Here is an 18,223-nt window from a genome sequence, read left to right as displayed (position 1 = left end):
CCCATACGACGCTCGAAACTCATAAGGTTAACTAAAGTCAACCATATCAAAAAATTTCAAACTCAGAAGTTGAATTTTGCACTAACTTAGGACTATTCTAGCTTGTTATGTCGGCCTGCTAATTAGTTGTAGTTGGATTTCAGGTGTTTGAAATGCTCGAAATTTTGATTTATTTGGTATGACAGAAGTCATTCTTCATTTTGAGAGTTTAGTATTTTCAAGAAAAACTTTGATTATAGATTGACAATAAAGAATCAAATGAAAGAACTTATCTGCATCCGGTATATACACTAGAACAAAACATTTAGCCTTAGCAATTAAAAAAGTATACCGAAAAACATTAATAATAATGTAGATGAAAGTCATGTGAAAGTTACCTCCTCTATAACAAGTTCTTTTGAATAATTTATAAGTATATTTACAGAATCCATAACCTATAGATTACACATATACACAAGACAATACTGATTTGTGATGCTAACTGGCTTGACAGTTCAAATTTGGATCATCAACAGTGTTAAAATACAATGTAGAAAGTTTGTCATCAAATTTGGAAACCAGTTGATGGACAGACAATCCGCAGTAGCGCTTCCCTAGTCTAGCGATGAAAATGTCGATTATTTTCTTGAACATGTCGTCTTCTTGGATTAGAGGTTGCTCCACAAACTCAACTAGAGGCATCCACTGTACCGAAAATAAGAAAAGACAGCTCGAGTAAATGCTGAAGTCGCAAAAAGCTGCAGACTTTAAGTCTAACTCAACCTTGAAAGCTAGCTCATGAGATGACGATTGTCCAAAAATATATAAGGAGACAACATCACATTTTCCCGGTTCTGAAACTAAACAGCTGATGTGTGGACAATATGACATGCAGAACCAACGTTGAGACACACAAGAATAAGGACGAGTTTGGATGTGATATAATGTTAAGAAAAATGGACATCAGGTCAAACTCAATCTCAAAAACTAGCTCATCAGGTGAGTATTACACAATACGATATGCTTACCTTAGCATCCTGAATTTCTAGATTATCAACCATGATCTGTTTTGACAGGGGTCTTAACAGGCAGATGAAGAACAAATCCGACTTTTGAAAGGCCACATCGTGAACATGCCTGAAGAAGCACATCGATAAATGTTTAATTTAAACAATGGTATCTTGTTTGTAAACTGTAAAATCAACACTTAAAGAGTCCAAAACTAATGTACATAGCATTAGGTAGAGCAAGAAGCTGAATAAAGCTTGAAGTATCCTAAAGGAGACAGTAAAATCTAGCAAATCACAACTCCACATTCTCTGTGTATGAGCCAAGTTGTTCGGATACTTATGGTGTAATATATATAAGATTTCTATCGATAAAAAGGTGTAACGTATATGATAAACTCATGGTTCTTTGAAGAGGAAGAATGTGTTACCTGAAAGCCATAACCTCCACAAATTCAGTATCAATCTGGAAAAAGTAATGAGAGAAGAAATAAAACATTGTTAGATAGCGATTGGTTCGTTTATGTGTTGCTAGTGTAGGAAGGGCGATACGTTTAAGTGAAAATTGCTTACACCAGTTTCCTCCTGCACTTCTCTCACAATTCCTGTAAAGATCTCCTCGGACTGAGTTTTGACGCAAAAACTAAACCGAGTAAGTGTACTGATTTCATGTTTCAATCTTTAACAAAGTCAAAAGTACCAAAAATGGTAAGGTGAAATTGCAATAGAGGAACATACCTCATGAATAAAACCAGTTGGTATTTTCCATAAGCCTGAAAGAGCCGGCGTAAAATGTTTCTCTTGCACGACAAGCACCTAAAGCAGTAATTTTATTAGCCTAAGGATACAGAAGCTCTACTAATTCGGAAGGCATTGCAAACAGAAAAACACGCACCTCATCTTTGTCGTTGATCACAAAACCCCCAACTCCAACTTGATGTGATGCATTCGAAGGAAGCAGACAAGGTTCCTCCGGAATCCAATATGTCATCATAACATATCCTCTTTCTGCATGATGGTATTGAAATCCTTCCTACAAAATTTAGAGTTCGATCATTACAGAATCACTACAGCTGTATGCTAGCCAGAGAGTTGGTACGGGTGAGTAATTTCTTATATCGATTTGGGTAAAGTGATAGTACGAAATACCTTTACTACAATTCATCAACGAAAAAGGAAATACCTTTACTGCAACAGGAACTAGATCACATTTTTCTAGTGGTAGCTTAAGCCAAACTCCCTTCTTCCCCTGCATCATCGGGATCCATCAATGAGCAAAACGTGTTATATAAGTGTTTACTTTCAATACACCAAAAATTACAACGCCTCATTCCTAAATAATTTGGGGTTCCGTCTATATGTATTCACCAGACTATCTGGCATAAGAGTTGTCTATTACTCACTCGTGTATTAATCAACACCAGACAAGAAATCGAGTCTTGAAATTTGAGACTAGTATAGTATAGTAGTTGCTGGAAATGAAGTACCTTCACTTTCCAATGAGAGAGAGATGCACGAAGAACAAAGGTGAATTTGTCGCGATCAGATGGTAGCCTATCTGCATTGACGAGTACTCCTCCATATTCATCGTCAGAAGCATCAAGCAACCAATTATCTCGAAAATACAAACTCGTATGGTTTGTACCGTTTATCTTATAAGAGAAAGTGTCCTCTAATAAATCCTTCTTGCTTACTGATCTTGAAGCATCATAAGAAGTGCTTGAATAAGAAGCCTTTGTTAACAGCCCTGAAGTTAAAACAGAAAGTTTACAAACATTCGAACATCATTTTGAGATACAAACAGCAACATTTTCTTATTTAGTAGCAGCAGTGGCGTTATCTAATAACGCGTAGATTGATAGATAATATACTTCTTAATGACTGCATTAGAAACAGGATATCATTCTTTAAAAGCTAATGATGCATTTCGTATTGCCTTATTATCGATTGTTCTACTCCGAGTTCATGCTTCCTTGCTCAAAGATCATAATGTAATAGCATAGTAGCTCCTTAGAGCGGATTTAAACAGAACAAAAAGACGGGAATTCTCTGTTCACAAAAATACTACTCTCTCCGTTCCATGATTATCTGAGAAACGTCATGACATGTTTAAGACCGTTTCCAAAAGTCAGTCATTCTATTTTCGAGTTAGTATACCGTCAAATACCTTCACACAAATTGAAACGAACAGAGTAAAAATCTTCTTATTCCCTTACAAAATCAATGGACAGGAAAAATAAACTTCTCATTGACTCCAAAAAGGAAAAAGTCCACACCCTTTAAGTAAATACTCTATCCGTTTTAATTCGTTTGTCTTTCTTTTCAGTCCGTTCAAAAAAGGTATCTTTTAGAATTTTTCCGGCAACCACGATTCAAAAGTCTTACATATTTACTTTCTTAAATTTCGTGTCGAGTCAAAACAACACAAACAAATTAAAACGAAAGAGTATTAGAAAAATACTTCCGCAAGAACAGATATAAATTCTACATATCTTTAGTTTAAAACCACAAAACTCAAAAGTCTTACATATTTATTTTTTCAGACTATGTCAAGTCAAAACCAGACAAACAAACAAAAACAGATGGATTATTAGAAAAATACATTCTATGTATCTTTAGACTAAGACCATAAAACTCAAAATTATTACCTATTTACTTTCTAAACTTCATATCAAGTCAAAATCAGACAAATAAATTAAAACGAAAAAAATACCTTCACAAGAACAGGAATACATTCTACATCTCTTTAGAGGAAGACCACAAAACTCAAAGATATTATGTATTTACTTTTTTAAACTCCGTATCAAGATAAAATCAGATAAACAAATCAAAACGAAGGAGTTTCAAAAAAAATACCTCCACAAGAACAGAACTACATTCTAGATATCTTGACAACACGATTCAAAAATCTAACGTATTTACTTTCTTAAATTCTGTGTCAAGTCAAATCCAGATAAACAAATTAAAACGAAGACAGTACAAGAAAAATTACCTCTGTAAGAACAGAAATTTGGAGCCACATTAACACCAAACATGAGGTTTGAATCAAGAAATGAGCTAGAAAACTTCATAAACCCCTCAATACCAACTGATTTACACATGGACATTGACTTAACATCAATTAATTTCAGCTCCATCATACAGTCCAAATGAAATATCAAAACCTTGACTTTTATAAATAAACTAAGATAAGAAGAAGAAAAAAAAATAGAATTTTTTCCAAGAAAAATAATATAAGATTCCTTCACAATGCTTAAAACAAGAAAATTTCTTTGGTATTTTTCATACTTTCTGAGAAAACTAAAAAAAATAGAACAAACCAAGTGAAGATATTAAATAGTACTACTATAGTTTTTAGCATTTAGAAAAGAAAAAAAAAACCAAAATATCTTTGATAAAAAAGAAGATATATTTTTCCATGGAAAATATTAGCAAAGTTTCTAGCTTGATGGCATGTGGTTGAAAATGAAATTTGTTAGGAAATATTAAAAATGACAAAATAAAGAAAAAGAAAGGTGTGTGTGTTTGTGAAAATTAGCTAAAAAGAAAGATCTTTTATAACGACAATGACAATATACTCAATGTAATCTGACAAATAAAATTTAAAAAAAATAAAATTTACGCAAAAATTACTCATAATTTTACAAATTAAAAAAAACATTTTTCAATAGATTCTCGACTAAAAAAAAATCGGAAGATGTATAATGAGTGTGGAAATGGGAAAGCAAATGAGTGTGAAGAGAGACAGGGGAAGGGGAAAAAGTATACAATACATATTTAAAATGTGGAAAATTGTACGCCCTACTTGTTTAAATTTTTTATTCTTTTTAATTTGTCTGATTTTTCATCAAAAGGAATAAATAGCTATCTCACTTTACTAATCTAGAGTATTTCATAAATTTATTAATCTATAAAATAGTTTTTTTTTTCATATAGTAGAAGTAGTATATATGTTTTTAATTTCTTCGTGTGTTTATTTTTTTAAATTTTAAATTGTCACTTATAAAAACATGAGTTTTTTTTTCTATTTTTACTTAGGAAAATTTACATTAAAATAATTTATGGCATATCGAATAATAATATGACATAATACATAAAAATAATTTTTAACTTAATTTCAGTGGATAACTATGCCCTCCAACTTTGAAGGTGTGACAAGCAGATATTTAAATTTGTATAACATTAAACAAGTAGACACAAGTGTGCTACATGACATAATACACGTAGAATACAAAATTACCATGTAGGGTGTCATGTAGGACGAATGTATCTATTTGTTCAATTTTATACAAGTTTATATATCTACTTGTACACATTCAAAATTAAGGATCACAGTTGTCAACTGACGTCAAATTAAAGATCATATTTATGTATTATGTCTAATTATATTTAAGGCATCATTCAACATAAAGCGATGATACCGCGGATGGGGTGAGGGAATCAATTATCATCGTAGAATACGTCATTTATAAAACTTATTTTTACTACTTTTATCATTAAAAAAACTTTTTTTTTCAAAAAAGAAAGAAAGCATTTTTCAAAATTGTACTAAAAATAAAATAAATCTGGCAGGAGGCCCTATGAATCTGGAGACAAAATAAAATAATAATATTTTTTAGGTAGAATTAGCAATGTCATCATTCATTATTTCAATAAAATAAAATAAACAGGTAGGTCATGGTTCCTGGTTTTTTGGTTATCTTAATCATGAATTATTAAGTTGTTAGAACACTATTATCTTATCCATTTAACAAAATGGAATATACAATCAATTTAGGTGGAACTTCACTCAGCAAGAGTAATATGATTTAATATATTCATTATTCTCTTACTCGATATTCGATGCTTGATATTCGTTTTATTCGATATTCTCTTACTCGATATTCGATGCTTGATATTCGTTTTACTCGATATTCATGCTTGATATTCGTTTTAGGATTGATCAATTCAAATTATGTGTATGAAAACCTTACTTTAATTAAAGGTATAACGCTCCCTTATTAAAGGTGAATCTATTATCACATGCTCAGATATATATAAGATCTCTAGTTAAGAACAAGAAGGTATTTATCTCTTCATCACTTTCATCGTAAGAGGCGAATTCAAGATCTGAAATTTATGAATTTCTGAAGTGATGTTAGCTGTTAGATTCACGTTATATAACAATACAATTTTCTCTTACGAGTTTCTCAATCGGTGTTTCGTATTGGTTTCATGGCCAATCATTTTGCATTCTGCGTAAAATGTTTTCTATCAAAAGTAATTATGCTCTTTTTACGGTTTTAACAATATAAAACTTTTGATTAAAAATAAAAAATGAATGAATATGTAGAGTGTGTTTGGTATGAAGGAAAACATTTTCCAAAAAATGTTTTCCAATTTTCTCATGTTTGGTTGGGGCAAAAGTTTTGGAAAATGTTTTCCAAATCAACTCATTTTCCTCAAAATTAAGGAAAATGACTTCCGTTCAAAAATTAAGGAAAACATTTTCCAAAGCTCTCATCCAATTTCAAATTACATTTTTTTTTTGGGAAAAACATCATTTTTTTAAAAAAAAATATTTTCAATTTCAAAATTTTATTTTTTTACCCGATCTCTGACCCCCCCTCNAATTTCATAAATTATTTGTATTCTAGTAAAAATAAAACATGTTCCTCAAAAATATTTTTCTTTCATAAATCAAACACTAAAAATCATATTAAAAAAATATTTTATACTCACCAACCAAACATGAGAAAATAAGTTCAAAATCTACTTGTTTTGCAGGAAAACATTTTCTAGAAAAATATTTTCCATGGAAAACATTTTCCTTCGTACCAAACACACTCGTAGTGTTTTACCATAACTTTTATGGTGAAATGTTAGCACCAACCCATAATATATCTAATTGTCAATGTGAATTCAGATATGGATTCTTCTTTTATATATTATTTTATATATAGAAAGAAGAACAATAATTCAGATTACTCAACTAATATTGGCTTAGTAATTTTTTTAAAAAAAATACAATTTTTGTAAACGAAAAATAAGGAAGAGTCATTAATTAGTGTAAAAAAAATAATGAAAAGAAGAAAATATCAATTGGGTAAGAGGGATAAAGCTATCTTATTAGTCTCTCTTCAATTATTCGAAAAATCTTTTTGAGATGTTTTTTGTTTTTTTGTTTTTTTTTATAATGGAACTTATAATTAGATGCATAGAAAAAAACAACAAACGTTATTAAGGTTATAGTAAAATCTACGTGGAAACGTGTCATATATCGTCAAATATCTTATTCATTTTTTACGTAATTTATTTTTGATCGTCCGATATTCCACTCGTTCATTTGTCACTCTTCGTAGAGGGGATAAGTTGGATGTTGATGGATCAAATACTTTGTCTGTTTATTCTTATCCATTTCCGATCACTCATATTTCACACTCGATTCGTTTATTTGTTTTTTAGTTTGTTTTAAAAAGAATGTCTTCTTTCTTTTTTAGCAATATTTTAACTTTAACTTTTTACGTGGTGTTTTGGTACATTTGACATAATTTTAATTTAGAATCACGAGATTAAAAAGTCTTCTTTTTTTCTTAAACTCTGTTCCAAGTTAAATTAGATCATTCTTTTTTAAACGGAGAAAGTAATTGATATTATTTAGGTTATAGTGAAGTCCACGTGGGAACACGTCAAGATGTATATTTTATTAGGACAATTTATTTATTTATTGTATAGTGCACGTGTGATTATATTCCCACTATAGTGGGGAAATTGTGCAGCCCATCTTTGAGTACTATTTAAATTTTAACCATTATTTAAAAATTATTTGAAGTTTAATTTGATGAAAAGTTATTTAAAAACTTATTTTGATTGTGCAAATTTCAGTGTGTTCATCTTAATCATTATTTTCAAGCTTTCTATTTAAAAATTTTGAACGGCTAGATCCTCATTCCAAATTTAAACGTCTGAAATTTGTAAATTTAAACGTCTGAAATTTGTATTGTCAAAATTGAAACTTTAGACTTTCGAGTATGAGTTTGAGCCTAATTTTCTCCCAAGAATCTATGGTCAGGCTTTGTAGTTCATATGGATGTCCTAGTGTGCAGGTGAGAGGTTAGATTTCAGGAGATAGAGGAAGATCGATTAAAAATTTGAAAAAGGTAACATGACACAATTTCTGCTTATTGAAAAGACTATCTCGAATAAAAAGTTGTAGGAGGCACAAATAGAGCAAAAAGATTAGTATGTAGGTTGTAGTAATGTTGTTGTCTTGTTATCCATCATACTAGTTGTTGTATCATTCTCCCTTAGTTTCCAATCCTTCAATTTTCTGTTACTATCTATTATTTATTTCATTGTGACTATTATATTATTTTATTGTAATTATTGTCTTAATACTATCCCTTGTTTGTTACTATCTACTATTTCTTATACTTCTATTACTTTTTTTTGGTAGGATTGTTTTGAACTATCTTTTATCCTTGAACGGGGGTCAATCTGAAATAACTTCTCTGCCTTTGAGGTAGGATTCAATGTATGCACATGCAATATACAACTTTGAGCGCCCACAAACGACCACTAAACCAAGTAAAAGCTTGTTTTCTGGTGCTCACTGTTTAATTTTATACCATTCTCTCGTGTTTCTACATAAATATACATATGGTTCGATACAAGATCAATGGATTCTCGAGCATCCAGAACCTTCAAAGTGAGTTTGTCCCTGCTTATACTTTTTTCTAATCAAACCCCACTTAGGCGTAGCATTTTTTGTCAACCAGAGCTTAAAACTGAGACCTCTGATTAAGGAAGAAGTAACCTCACACACTACACCTCATCTTATGATAGTATGTTGAGAAAAGTTGGAAAAGAAAGGAAACTTGTTGGTTTTTGTTTTGAGTTCATTGCCAATGTCTTGATTTTTAGTAAAATTACATTGTCGTATGGATACACACTACACCAAAAATGATCTCTTGTGATAATTAATTAATATTTAATAGCTTAATTACCGCTAAAATTGATCTATAGATCAGGAGGCATGATTATGTTTTCTTCAGAATAGTCGATCTCACAGTCATCAAAACTTATACCATATTATCGAGTAAAATTCTAACTTGAACCTTTCTTCACACGCTTACATAAGTATTCACTAAATTATAATATTTGTGTAACTATAAAGTTTGTTGTTTGTTATAGTTTTGAAACGAATGACTTTTCTATGATGAATATATATTTTTTTGATGGATGATTATATGTGAGTATAATTCTATATATCTTGTGATTTTCCAATGTAAGATGACTTAAAAGACTTTCTTGCGGTGTATTTGGTCGTTATAAATATCGAGCAACAACTTTGAAAGAGATAATATTTGATGTTTTAATCTCTTTATGAATATCCAAACAATTCTGAGATTTTGAGATGATCACTTCTAGTTTGAGTCATGAGAAAGACAACATTTGATGTGTTGTTCTCTTATATAAATATCAAAGAGTTGGGATATTTAAGATTAAAAAGCATGTTCAAAGCAAAGTTTCGAATCTGAAAATATGTCACTCTTTTGAAACGAACTTATATATATATATATATGTATGTATGTATATTTATTTCTTTTTTTCTTGTACGTACAATTTATTGATGAGAGAGAGTTGCTTGGATTTCACCATAATTGTAAGGGCGTGAAAAACAATATAATTGAGTAGAAAATAAAAATGGTGTTTGCTTTTTGCTGCAAAATTCGCTCGATGATTGTTTAGACAACAAATTATGATATGCCTAAACAACCATCAAACGAATTCAGTTTACTCTTCTTACTTGAACTTGTATAATTTCATAACCCAAATTCATATTTTAGATCTTATTATCTGCTTTTACTAAAGTATTTTAGGAGGGTAACAAGTAAAATATCAATTAATAATGGTGAGAAAAGAATAAAAAAATGAATTTTGTAATTTATTTTACCCAATTAAATTTACTTAATAAAGAAATCCTCTAAAGAGAGGAACGTTGTTTCCTGCATAATAAAAAGAAAGAAAAGATTGAAGAGAGAGAAATTGCTTAACCATAGTTTAAAGGATGTTTATTCAAATAAATATGGATCATTAGATTTTTAAAATCGACAGATATCACTAAATTAAATACGCACTGCACTAACTGAAGAGATTGGTGTATTGGAGAGGAGTATTTATCTTCTAACATATTTCTCAAAACATTAAATTTAATAAAGTCAAAGGATAATACAGTAACATCATCCATATTATTATTGTTTCATAAAAAATATGTTAAATTAATAGTGAACAACTATTATTAAATATATAAAGTAATTGATTGAATATAAAATTTAAGGAAAAGAAATAATAGTTTTCAGACGGGATCATCGAAAACAAGAACACAATATATAAAGTAAGAGCTATTTTATCTTAATTAGACTTTTTATTCGTAGAACTAATTTTATTTTTGACATCCTTAGTAGAAATTGGAAGTTTTTCCCCACATACAATATTTCACTCTAATACATCTCATTTTGAGAATATTTTGTTAGTTTTTATAACGTACTTTTTTATTTTCTTAAATTTCATTCGTAAGATCATACCGATTATATTATCATACTTTTAATTTGATTTACGATCAACATAGTATTGAGGTTTGTTTCTAGAAGAACTCTAATATTGAAGACATAAAATAAAAATAAAAATAGAACTCCATTAATGCAAGAATTGATTAAGGAATAATAATTGAATAGATTAGATGGGTCTACCCACCATTCTTGAATAGATTCTAGGTTTTTTCTAGGAATAATTGTAAGTCTTATATTTTTAAAAAAATTTTGAAAAACAAAAATCCAATTTGATGGGGAATCTTCTTGTCTTTGACCTAACACATCAAATAATTAAAATCCTCAAAAGAAAAATAATCAAAATTTCATTGAATACAATAAACTAAAAGGCTCTTCGAATAATAAAAAAGAATCTATTAATTATAATTTATTATTGTTATTAGTAGTAATAGGTTATTGATTTAACGATTCGGTAATGATTTTAGACTATTATTATGAGTTATTAATATAATAACAATTAGTTTTTCTTAACGAATTGACAAATAATTTAATAATATTATTAAATTGCAATTTTTTATAATTCCATTTTCTACTTAGAGTTTCTAAAATTCTAGATTTAATTTACATATTTTGCTTTGTTATATCAATTATTTGAATAACTTGATTATTGATAATATATTTAGATTTTCATAGTTTTTCTTCGAAGACTTAAATTATCAGGTTGTTTAAACAATATCTATAAATAACTTTTTATGAAAAATGATATTTCTAATTTTATCTGCAATATGGAGTACGATTAGCTAATATATAATGTATAACTTTTTTATACAAAGAATTTCATAGTATCTTGAAACTTAATCTAAAAAAATATGCAATATTATTTTAATTCAGAGGTTTCTAATGTTTATTTAAAATCAATGTACTATGATTTGCATAATTCTTGAATTAATCAAAGAACATGCTGCCACATTATTTTATTTATCCAACTTGACCACTTGTATTATATTATATTTTTTTCCTATTAAGGGTAAGATTCTACAATTAATAAATATATTATCCACTTGGAAATTCAGTTCAACGATATTTTTTGTATAAAATATTTTGAACAAATCTCTCTAAGACAACACAAAAATAAAAATAAGAAGTTTAGCTTCTCCTTTTAAAAAAGAATAATTATATTTGTTCTTATATATTCTCTAATTTATTTTAAAATTTTTCTAAACTTAACGGGTTTTCGGGAGTTTTTTTGTAGGATACTAGGTCAAAATTTAACTTGTTAGCCAATAAATAAGTAGTGTTATGTAATATCACTTGCGATAAGATACACCCACAACTAGATGTAATTTAGTATTTACATAAACTTAGCTTTTAATTTTTATATATATATATACTAAAATTCATTAAATATTTGTAAACCTGATTGCACATTCAATTACTATTTTATTGAACAATTGTCTGTGGTATATTAAATTATGAAGTTGAGCTCGTTGTATTAATAAATAAATTTAAATTCTGAATGTGACTATCCTCTTCAAAATTCACAAAATTACATTCTAATTTGAAAATTTTCATCAAATTTTTAATAAAATAAAGTAAAAATGCAAGTGTAACTTTTTTTGGGCATGTAGTGAGTGCTCTTCATATTTTTATTTTACAAATTATTAGAATAAAATCCACATTTCAAGAGTCAAAGTCAAATTGCACGTTCATGTACCAAGTTTGAATTACCAAATATATTCGTTGATCATGAAAAAAATTAATAAAATATATTCTTTAAAAAAGTAAAAGAAGAATAATAATAATTAACTTAGCCAATGAACAATATCTAATAGAAGTCACATATTTACGTTTAGACATAATATATAAATATGCCATTTAATTTAATTTCAATTTGCGACTATGTGTCTCAATTTTAAAGTATGCATAGAAAGGCACTTAAACTAAAATTGAATTGAATAAACCGACACACGTTCTACGTGATATATGATATGCAAAATGTTTCAATATACATAAAGCTTACAAAATGATGATAACGTAGGACACCCTAATTTTGTCTAACTTAATTATTCACTATTCTTTTAAGTACTTTCTTGAACTACTTCTAATATATAATATTCGAGTAAATTGATGTTTTAAAATTTTATGAACAATTAAACAACATTTTATGTGGAATTTAGGCAGTGTATATATCGATCTTGTATCAACCTTATAAATTAATATTTTAGTTAGATATTGCTATTGTAGGTTGGGTGGTGACTTGTATCTATATGAATTATTTTATGAAGTTAATCAAGAAAAATAAAGGCCTAATTACTAACACAATTGTCTAGATTCAATGAGTATGATTGAATATTGACCCTTTCAATTGCTAATGACTTATGATTAACATCATAATTATGTACTCAATGAAGCAAAGAGATTCTCTCTTTTTATGTTTTTTTTTCTTTTTTTTTCGATTTTTCACCTGATGTTCGATATTTATATTAAAGTTTTGATTAAATTCGAATCGAACAAGATCGAGCCTATCATGTGATGACGCTTCCAATAGAATTTTCTTCATAGCCAAAATTCGAAATCAGAACTTCTAATTAAGAATTAAACTAACTTATTCTTGTAATTATGCTTTCTTTGATTTCATTAGTCATGTATATATTGCATTGAAAAATAAAATGATAATTGAAAATTATGTGCATAACTAATCACTCAAATACAAAAATTATGTTTTCTTTGTCGCAATTTACGTGTTTCGATTAGACTATGTATAAAATTTTAAAAATAAAGAGATTTTTTGAATTTTGTATGATCTTAAACTAAAAATATTTTAATCTAAAACTTTTCGATAAAGATGTTAAAATTGAAAAAACTTACTAAATTTAAAAAGATATACGAACAGAAAAGAACCATACACTTAAGAGTATCACATATACATTCTCCAGATACTATGGTTCGGATTTTTCCATAATACCACTTTAACTAGAATTTTTAGTTCGAGCTCCTAAAAATGAAGAAAAAAATGGCCTTTTATGATACACGAATCTAGATTTAATAGAACTTTATTATAAATATTAAACACTTTATGAAAAATAACAAGATAATGATAACAACAGAAAAGGGCCTAAAATATTCCTCGACTGTTTGAATTGATACAGAATTGCCCTCATCAACTTATAAAACGTTCGTCGATAATAATATATGTAATACAATTTTACGAATAAGAGCAAGACAAGTTACTCCCTACATATATTTCATATTAACTGAATGATTGGGGCATTTTCATAGTTTATTATTCAAAGTTCAACATGAATGTCTTTCGGGATGAATCAGTTAGTTTAGAGGATAGTCATTCACACAGTTGACCATGGAATCGGTTCTCCTCAATCTCTTCTCAATCGAGCTTGTCGCATAGAATTATACCTAATGTAGTTCACATTTCGTATGTGATCGCATGAATGTATGAAATCTTTTCCTGTAATGAAGATTGATATTTTCTAGAAGATAAATTAAATTACTTATAAAATTTCACAAAGAACAACAATGGAAAGTATGATTTAAATTACATCTTTAAATATTTTTTAATAAATATATATTTCCTTGCAAATTCAATTAATTAAAATATATATATATATATATATATATATATATATATATCTTACTCCTATCTTATAAAAGTAGAAAAATTATTTCTAATACATCCGCCAAATATTTTTTTTATGAATTCATTGTTTATCATTTAACTTAAATAATGCACGTGGTTGCAGGCTTTATCATTTTACCAAACTTATTTTTTTTTCTTTTTTCAATTTTCCTCCATTTTAGAAACTTCATAGAACCTCCATAAAGTTTCCAAAAAATAATTATTTTAATTATATTCTTCATTAAAGCTCTTAGCTACGTGCATGAATCTCTTCTCATATATATATATATATATATATAAAAATAAATCCACTTCACCATTCTCATCCCAAAATAAAAAAAATAAAAAATTACTCGAATCAAATATATAGTTTCTCTCGTAAGTTAAATATTTGAATTTCGCAAAATTTTAAAAAAAAATGATATATGAAAACAGCGAATTAATGAATGATTTCGAACTTCTCGAATCGATTAGGCAACATTTACTTGAAGATTGGGATTCCCCTGTTACAACAGTGCTAAAACCGTCCGTTAAAATTGAGCCGGAAGTGAGTGTGAGTTCGCCGGAAATGTTCGATTTCACCGGATTTACAGCTCCGGCGGCGACGGATGTGGTGAAATTGGAAGTGGAATTGAAAACAGCGGCGGTGAAGAGAACACCGGCGTCGTCGAAATCGATGCATTACAGAGGAGTAAGACAGAGGCCATGGGGAAAATTCGCGGCGGAAATTAGGGATCCGGCGAAGAATGGGGCGAGAGTGTGGCTGGGAACATACGAGACGGCGGAGGATGCGGCATTGGCTTATGATAAAGCGGCGTATCGAATTAGGGGTTCGCGTGCATTGTTGAATTTTCCGTTGAGGGTTAATTCGGGCGAACCCGAACCAGTTCGGGTTGGTTCGAAGAGATCGTTAATAACGACCTCTTCGGAGAGTTTTTCTTCGTCATCATCAGAAAATGAATCGATGATGACGAAGAAAACAAAAAAAGTTTGCCAACTTTATACTTGAGTACACATTGGTAAAAAAATAAAATATGGTTAAATTTAAGATTTTTTTTCACCTTATTGATTTGAGTTTAATTTTTTGATTTTTTTATATGATTTTAAAAATGCTTAAGAAGCTTAATGAATAGTGATGAAACTAGGATTCACGGTTCAGTATGATGTCTCAACTACAAAAGAGTTCTTCGAGAAAAAAATTAAAAAAATATTTTTGAATTTAAGGGCTAAGTTTATTTAACGAGCTTTGTATATACTTACATTAAAAGGTTAAAAGTTTTATATCATTAATAGTACTATATGATATTTTATTTTCCTTTCTCTCTTTGCTTATGTAATAAAATTTTGTTCTTTTTGACATTTAAATTTTCTCTTAATGTATTTATTTTGAGATGTATATCATGCGTTTAAATTTTTTTTGAAGAAGTGTAAAAAATGACAAGGTTCATGCTTTGATTCAACATTTTAAACTTTGAAACTCAAAATATCATAATTTTCTTTATAAAAATTTATATTTTATGCATTAGCAGTACATTTATATTGGCAAACAACACAAATATTAATTATATTTTATTTTTTGAATTTTAAAAATATTATTCATATTTGATTCGATCTCAATTACATGTATCTGACTCATAATAGCTTAGCTTTTTCCTTATTTTCTTCAACTTCTCCTTATTTCTTAGTTATTTTCCTTATTCGTTCCTTCCTCTTCCTCTTTCTCCATATTTAAAGCTTGACTTAAAAAAAAAGTATCGTAAATATAAATCATTTTGAGTGAATAAAATATCCAAAAAATTTAAAATAGTGCAAAATGACTCATATCAAAACATTGAGACTATTTAGAAAAGATTTTTATCGGTTGGAATTAAAAAAATCAATCTATAAATTATCCTCACAAAATCATACACTGTATTGATATATTATATATACATATTAATATATCAACTACATACATGATTATTTTATCAAAATTAATTTTTATAATCAACATATATAGATAAGTATCCCTTAAATTAAAACGGAATGAGTATATGAGCTAAGAAGATTCTAATGTTGTTGCCATCTTCCCTATCATTTCTATGCTAAATTATTTCATAATTAGCTAACCCTACAAACAAATATATAAGATAAGTGTAATGTTAATTTTATATTGTGATATGCTATTTTTTTATCTCAATTTATGTGATATAAATATAATTTGGAGAGTTAATTATATCTTAATTTGTTAATTATTGTGACTTATAATACTTGTATGTAACTTTTAAATAATAGTATATGTTATTTACTTTATCCCACCTAATGTGGCACTGATAGAATTTGATAACGGATATATTTTTAATGTCTTTTAAATATTTTAAGTTGTTAATTATTACAATTCATATTACTTTTATGTCATTTACAATAATACATGTTACTTCCTACATCTCCATTTGTGCGGCATTGATAGAATTCATTTTGAGAATCTGCTGAACTTTTTATATATCTTTTAAATATTTTAAATTGTGAATTATTTTGATTTATAGAATGACTGTGTTTAATTTTTATCTTTTAGCAATAAAACAACTTATACTTAACATTACATAAATTATTTATGGGAAAAAGTTATGCGAATCATAAATTATGAAATATTTTGATCAGAGAATATATAAACTTAAGTTCCACAAAGACATTATTTGTTATGAGGAGCAAAAATTAACGATTAACAAAAATAAGAAGAGAAGTGTAAATGACCCTAAAACTATAAGGTGTTTAATCAATATGAGTTGTGATGACATATTTGGGATTAGTCAATTTCGACTCGAGCCTTTGAAAAAGAAATTATTGTTTTGTTGGGCTTTCTACCAAGCACAATTCCAATTGTTTTAATTGGGCCTTAATGGGCCCAAAAAGAATAAAATGTTCTATTTCTTCTTCCCTTTTGTTCGTTATAGTATTATTCTTCTTACCTAACCATGATTATTATAATATTTTACCATCAAACAGGAAGTTTGAAATAACAGTAAAGTTGTCTTTGACTTGTAGATTATGCGCATTTGATTTAATGATAAAGTGATTAATGCTTATATAAGGTTAAGTGGCTCTTCTCTGAATCTTACGTGAACGCGAGATATTTTGTGCATCGATCCGTCTTTATAGTCTTTAGGAGCTAAACTAAGTTCATATATATTGATAAACCCTCCATCCAGGGATTACTTATTCTTGTCTAATATACGTAGGACCAAATGTAAAGCATACAAATTATGATATTCGGAAATTCATAATATTAAATCTGATATGCAATTCGAAATTGATGTTTATGTATTTCACCTTTAATTTTGACTAAATTACTCTCATTTCCTAGCAAGTTATGTAGACGTTGTTAACCTATATGAGCTAGCTATCATACTTGTTTTTTATATATTTTATTTAAGTCGGGGGTTCATGATAAAAATAATTTTTTTATCTCCATAAAGCAGAGCAACGTTAAGTACATATCACTCTTGTCAAACTCCACTTATATATATGATATTTTAGTGTATATGTTGTGGAGGTGGTTGGTAATCTATGATCTTATATCAGGTTTGGAGTAGTAAATTTATTAAAAGTACGAAATAATGGCCAAAAACACAATGAAATATCATTTTTTTAGGGTATAGTCACCATAACAAAATAATTTTTAACTGCATTAAATGTTGACATTAATAAAGAGTGTTAAAGTCTTCATCGGCATTATTTTAGTGCTTTTAGAATCAATGTCGCTAAAGACTTTAGGGACATATGCAAATCTTTACCGATTGAAAAATTACATTGTATAAAAAAAAAGTTCCTAGCTACTATACATTGCATCGTAAAGACATATTAACGTATTTACTTTTTTTTCATGAGAATAAAAATCTTGATTCCGCTCTGACTTTGATATTACATAAACATATACTACTAGGACATGTATATTGAAATTTTGAATGACTGACTTAGTATAGTGGGAAAATGAAAGGATGACATATTGACATTCATATCTTGAAATATTTATTTTAGAAAAAATGAGAAAAATTAATATTTGTTTATAAATAGTTAGTTGAACCCTACACCTC

The 18,223-nt window shown here is 28.3% G+C and overlaps 2 protein-coding genes across 3 annotated transcripts; one reads left to right on the top strand and one right to left on the bottom strand.

Annotated features, from left to right (window-relative positions):
- Positions 1-362: 362 nt before the first annotated feature.
- Positions 363-4,486, bottom strand: LOC107027054 (nudix hydrolase 8-like). Of its 2 annotated transcripts, none has more exons than XM_015228218.2 (9): positions 3,979-4,486; positions 2,474-2,733; positions 2,170-2,235; positions 1,882-2,019; positions 1,725-1,802; positions 1,560-1,610; positions 1,418-1,452; positions 1,008-1,116; positions 363-684 (listed from the first exon to the last, which is right to left on the bottom strand). In XM_015228218.2, exons 1-9 carry the CDS (start codon positions 4,124-4,126, stop codon positions 478-480), a joined length of 1,092 nt encoding a protein of 363 aa, XP_015083704.1. In that variant the 5' UTR covers positions 4,127-4,486; the 3' UTR covers positions 363-477. The 2 variants fall into 2 exon arrangements, with proteins under 2 accessions (XP_015083704.1, XP_027774613.1); XM_027918812.1 differs by lacking the exon at positions 363-684 and adding an exon at positions 691-847.
- Positions 4,487-14,368: 9,882 nt separating this feature from the next.
- Positions 14,369-15,464, top strand: LOC107028236 (ethylene-responsive transcription factor 2-like). The gene has a single exon (XM_015229276.2). The coding sequence runs from the start codon at positions 14,569-14,571 to the stop codon at positions 15,157-15,159; it is 591 nt and encodes a 196-aa protein (XP_015084762.1). The 5' UTR covers positions 14,369-14,568; the 3' UTR covers positions 15,160-15,464.
- The last annotated feature ends 2,759 nt before the right edge of the window (positions 15,465-18,223 follow it).

Source organism: Solanum pennellii, chromosome 8 (genome assembly GCF_001406875.1).
Source record: "Solanum pennellii chromosome 8, SPENNV200".
NCBI classification, from domain to species: Eukaryota; Viridiplantae; Streptophyta; class Magnoliopsida; order Solanales; family Solanaceae; genus Solanum; species Solanum pennellii.
This window is presented reverse-complemented; position numbering and strand designations above follow the sequence as displayed.

Excerpts from the sequence above, each read along its gene's own strand:
- LOC107027054 (XM_015228218.2), bottom strand. The coding sequence starts at position 4,126 with ATGATGGAGCTGAAATTAATTGATGTTAAGTCAATGTCCATGTGTAAA. Across the intron at positions 1,453-1,559 it reads AAGTGCAGGAGGAAACTGGT|ATTGATACTGAATTTGTGGA; the intron begins GTAAGCAATTTT and ends TACTTTTTCCAG. Across the intron at positions 1,117-1,417 it reads GTGGAGGTTATGGCTTTCAG|GCATGTTCACGATGTGGCCT; the intron begins GTAACACATTCT and ends GTGCTTCTTCAG.
- LOC107028236 (XM_015229276.2), top strand. The coding sequence starts at position 14,569 with ATGATATATGAAAACAGCGAATTAATGAATGATTTCGAACTTCTCGAA.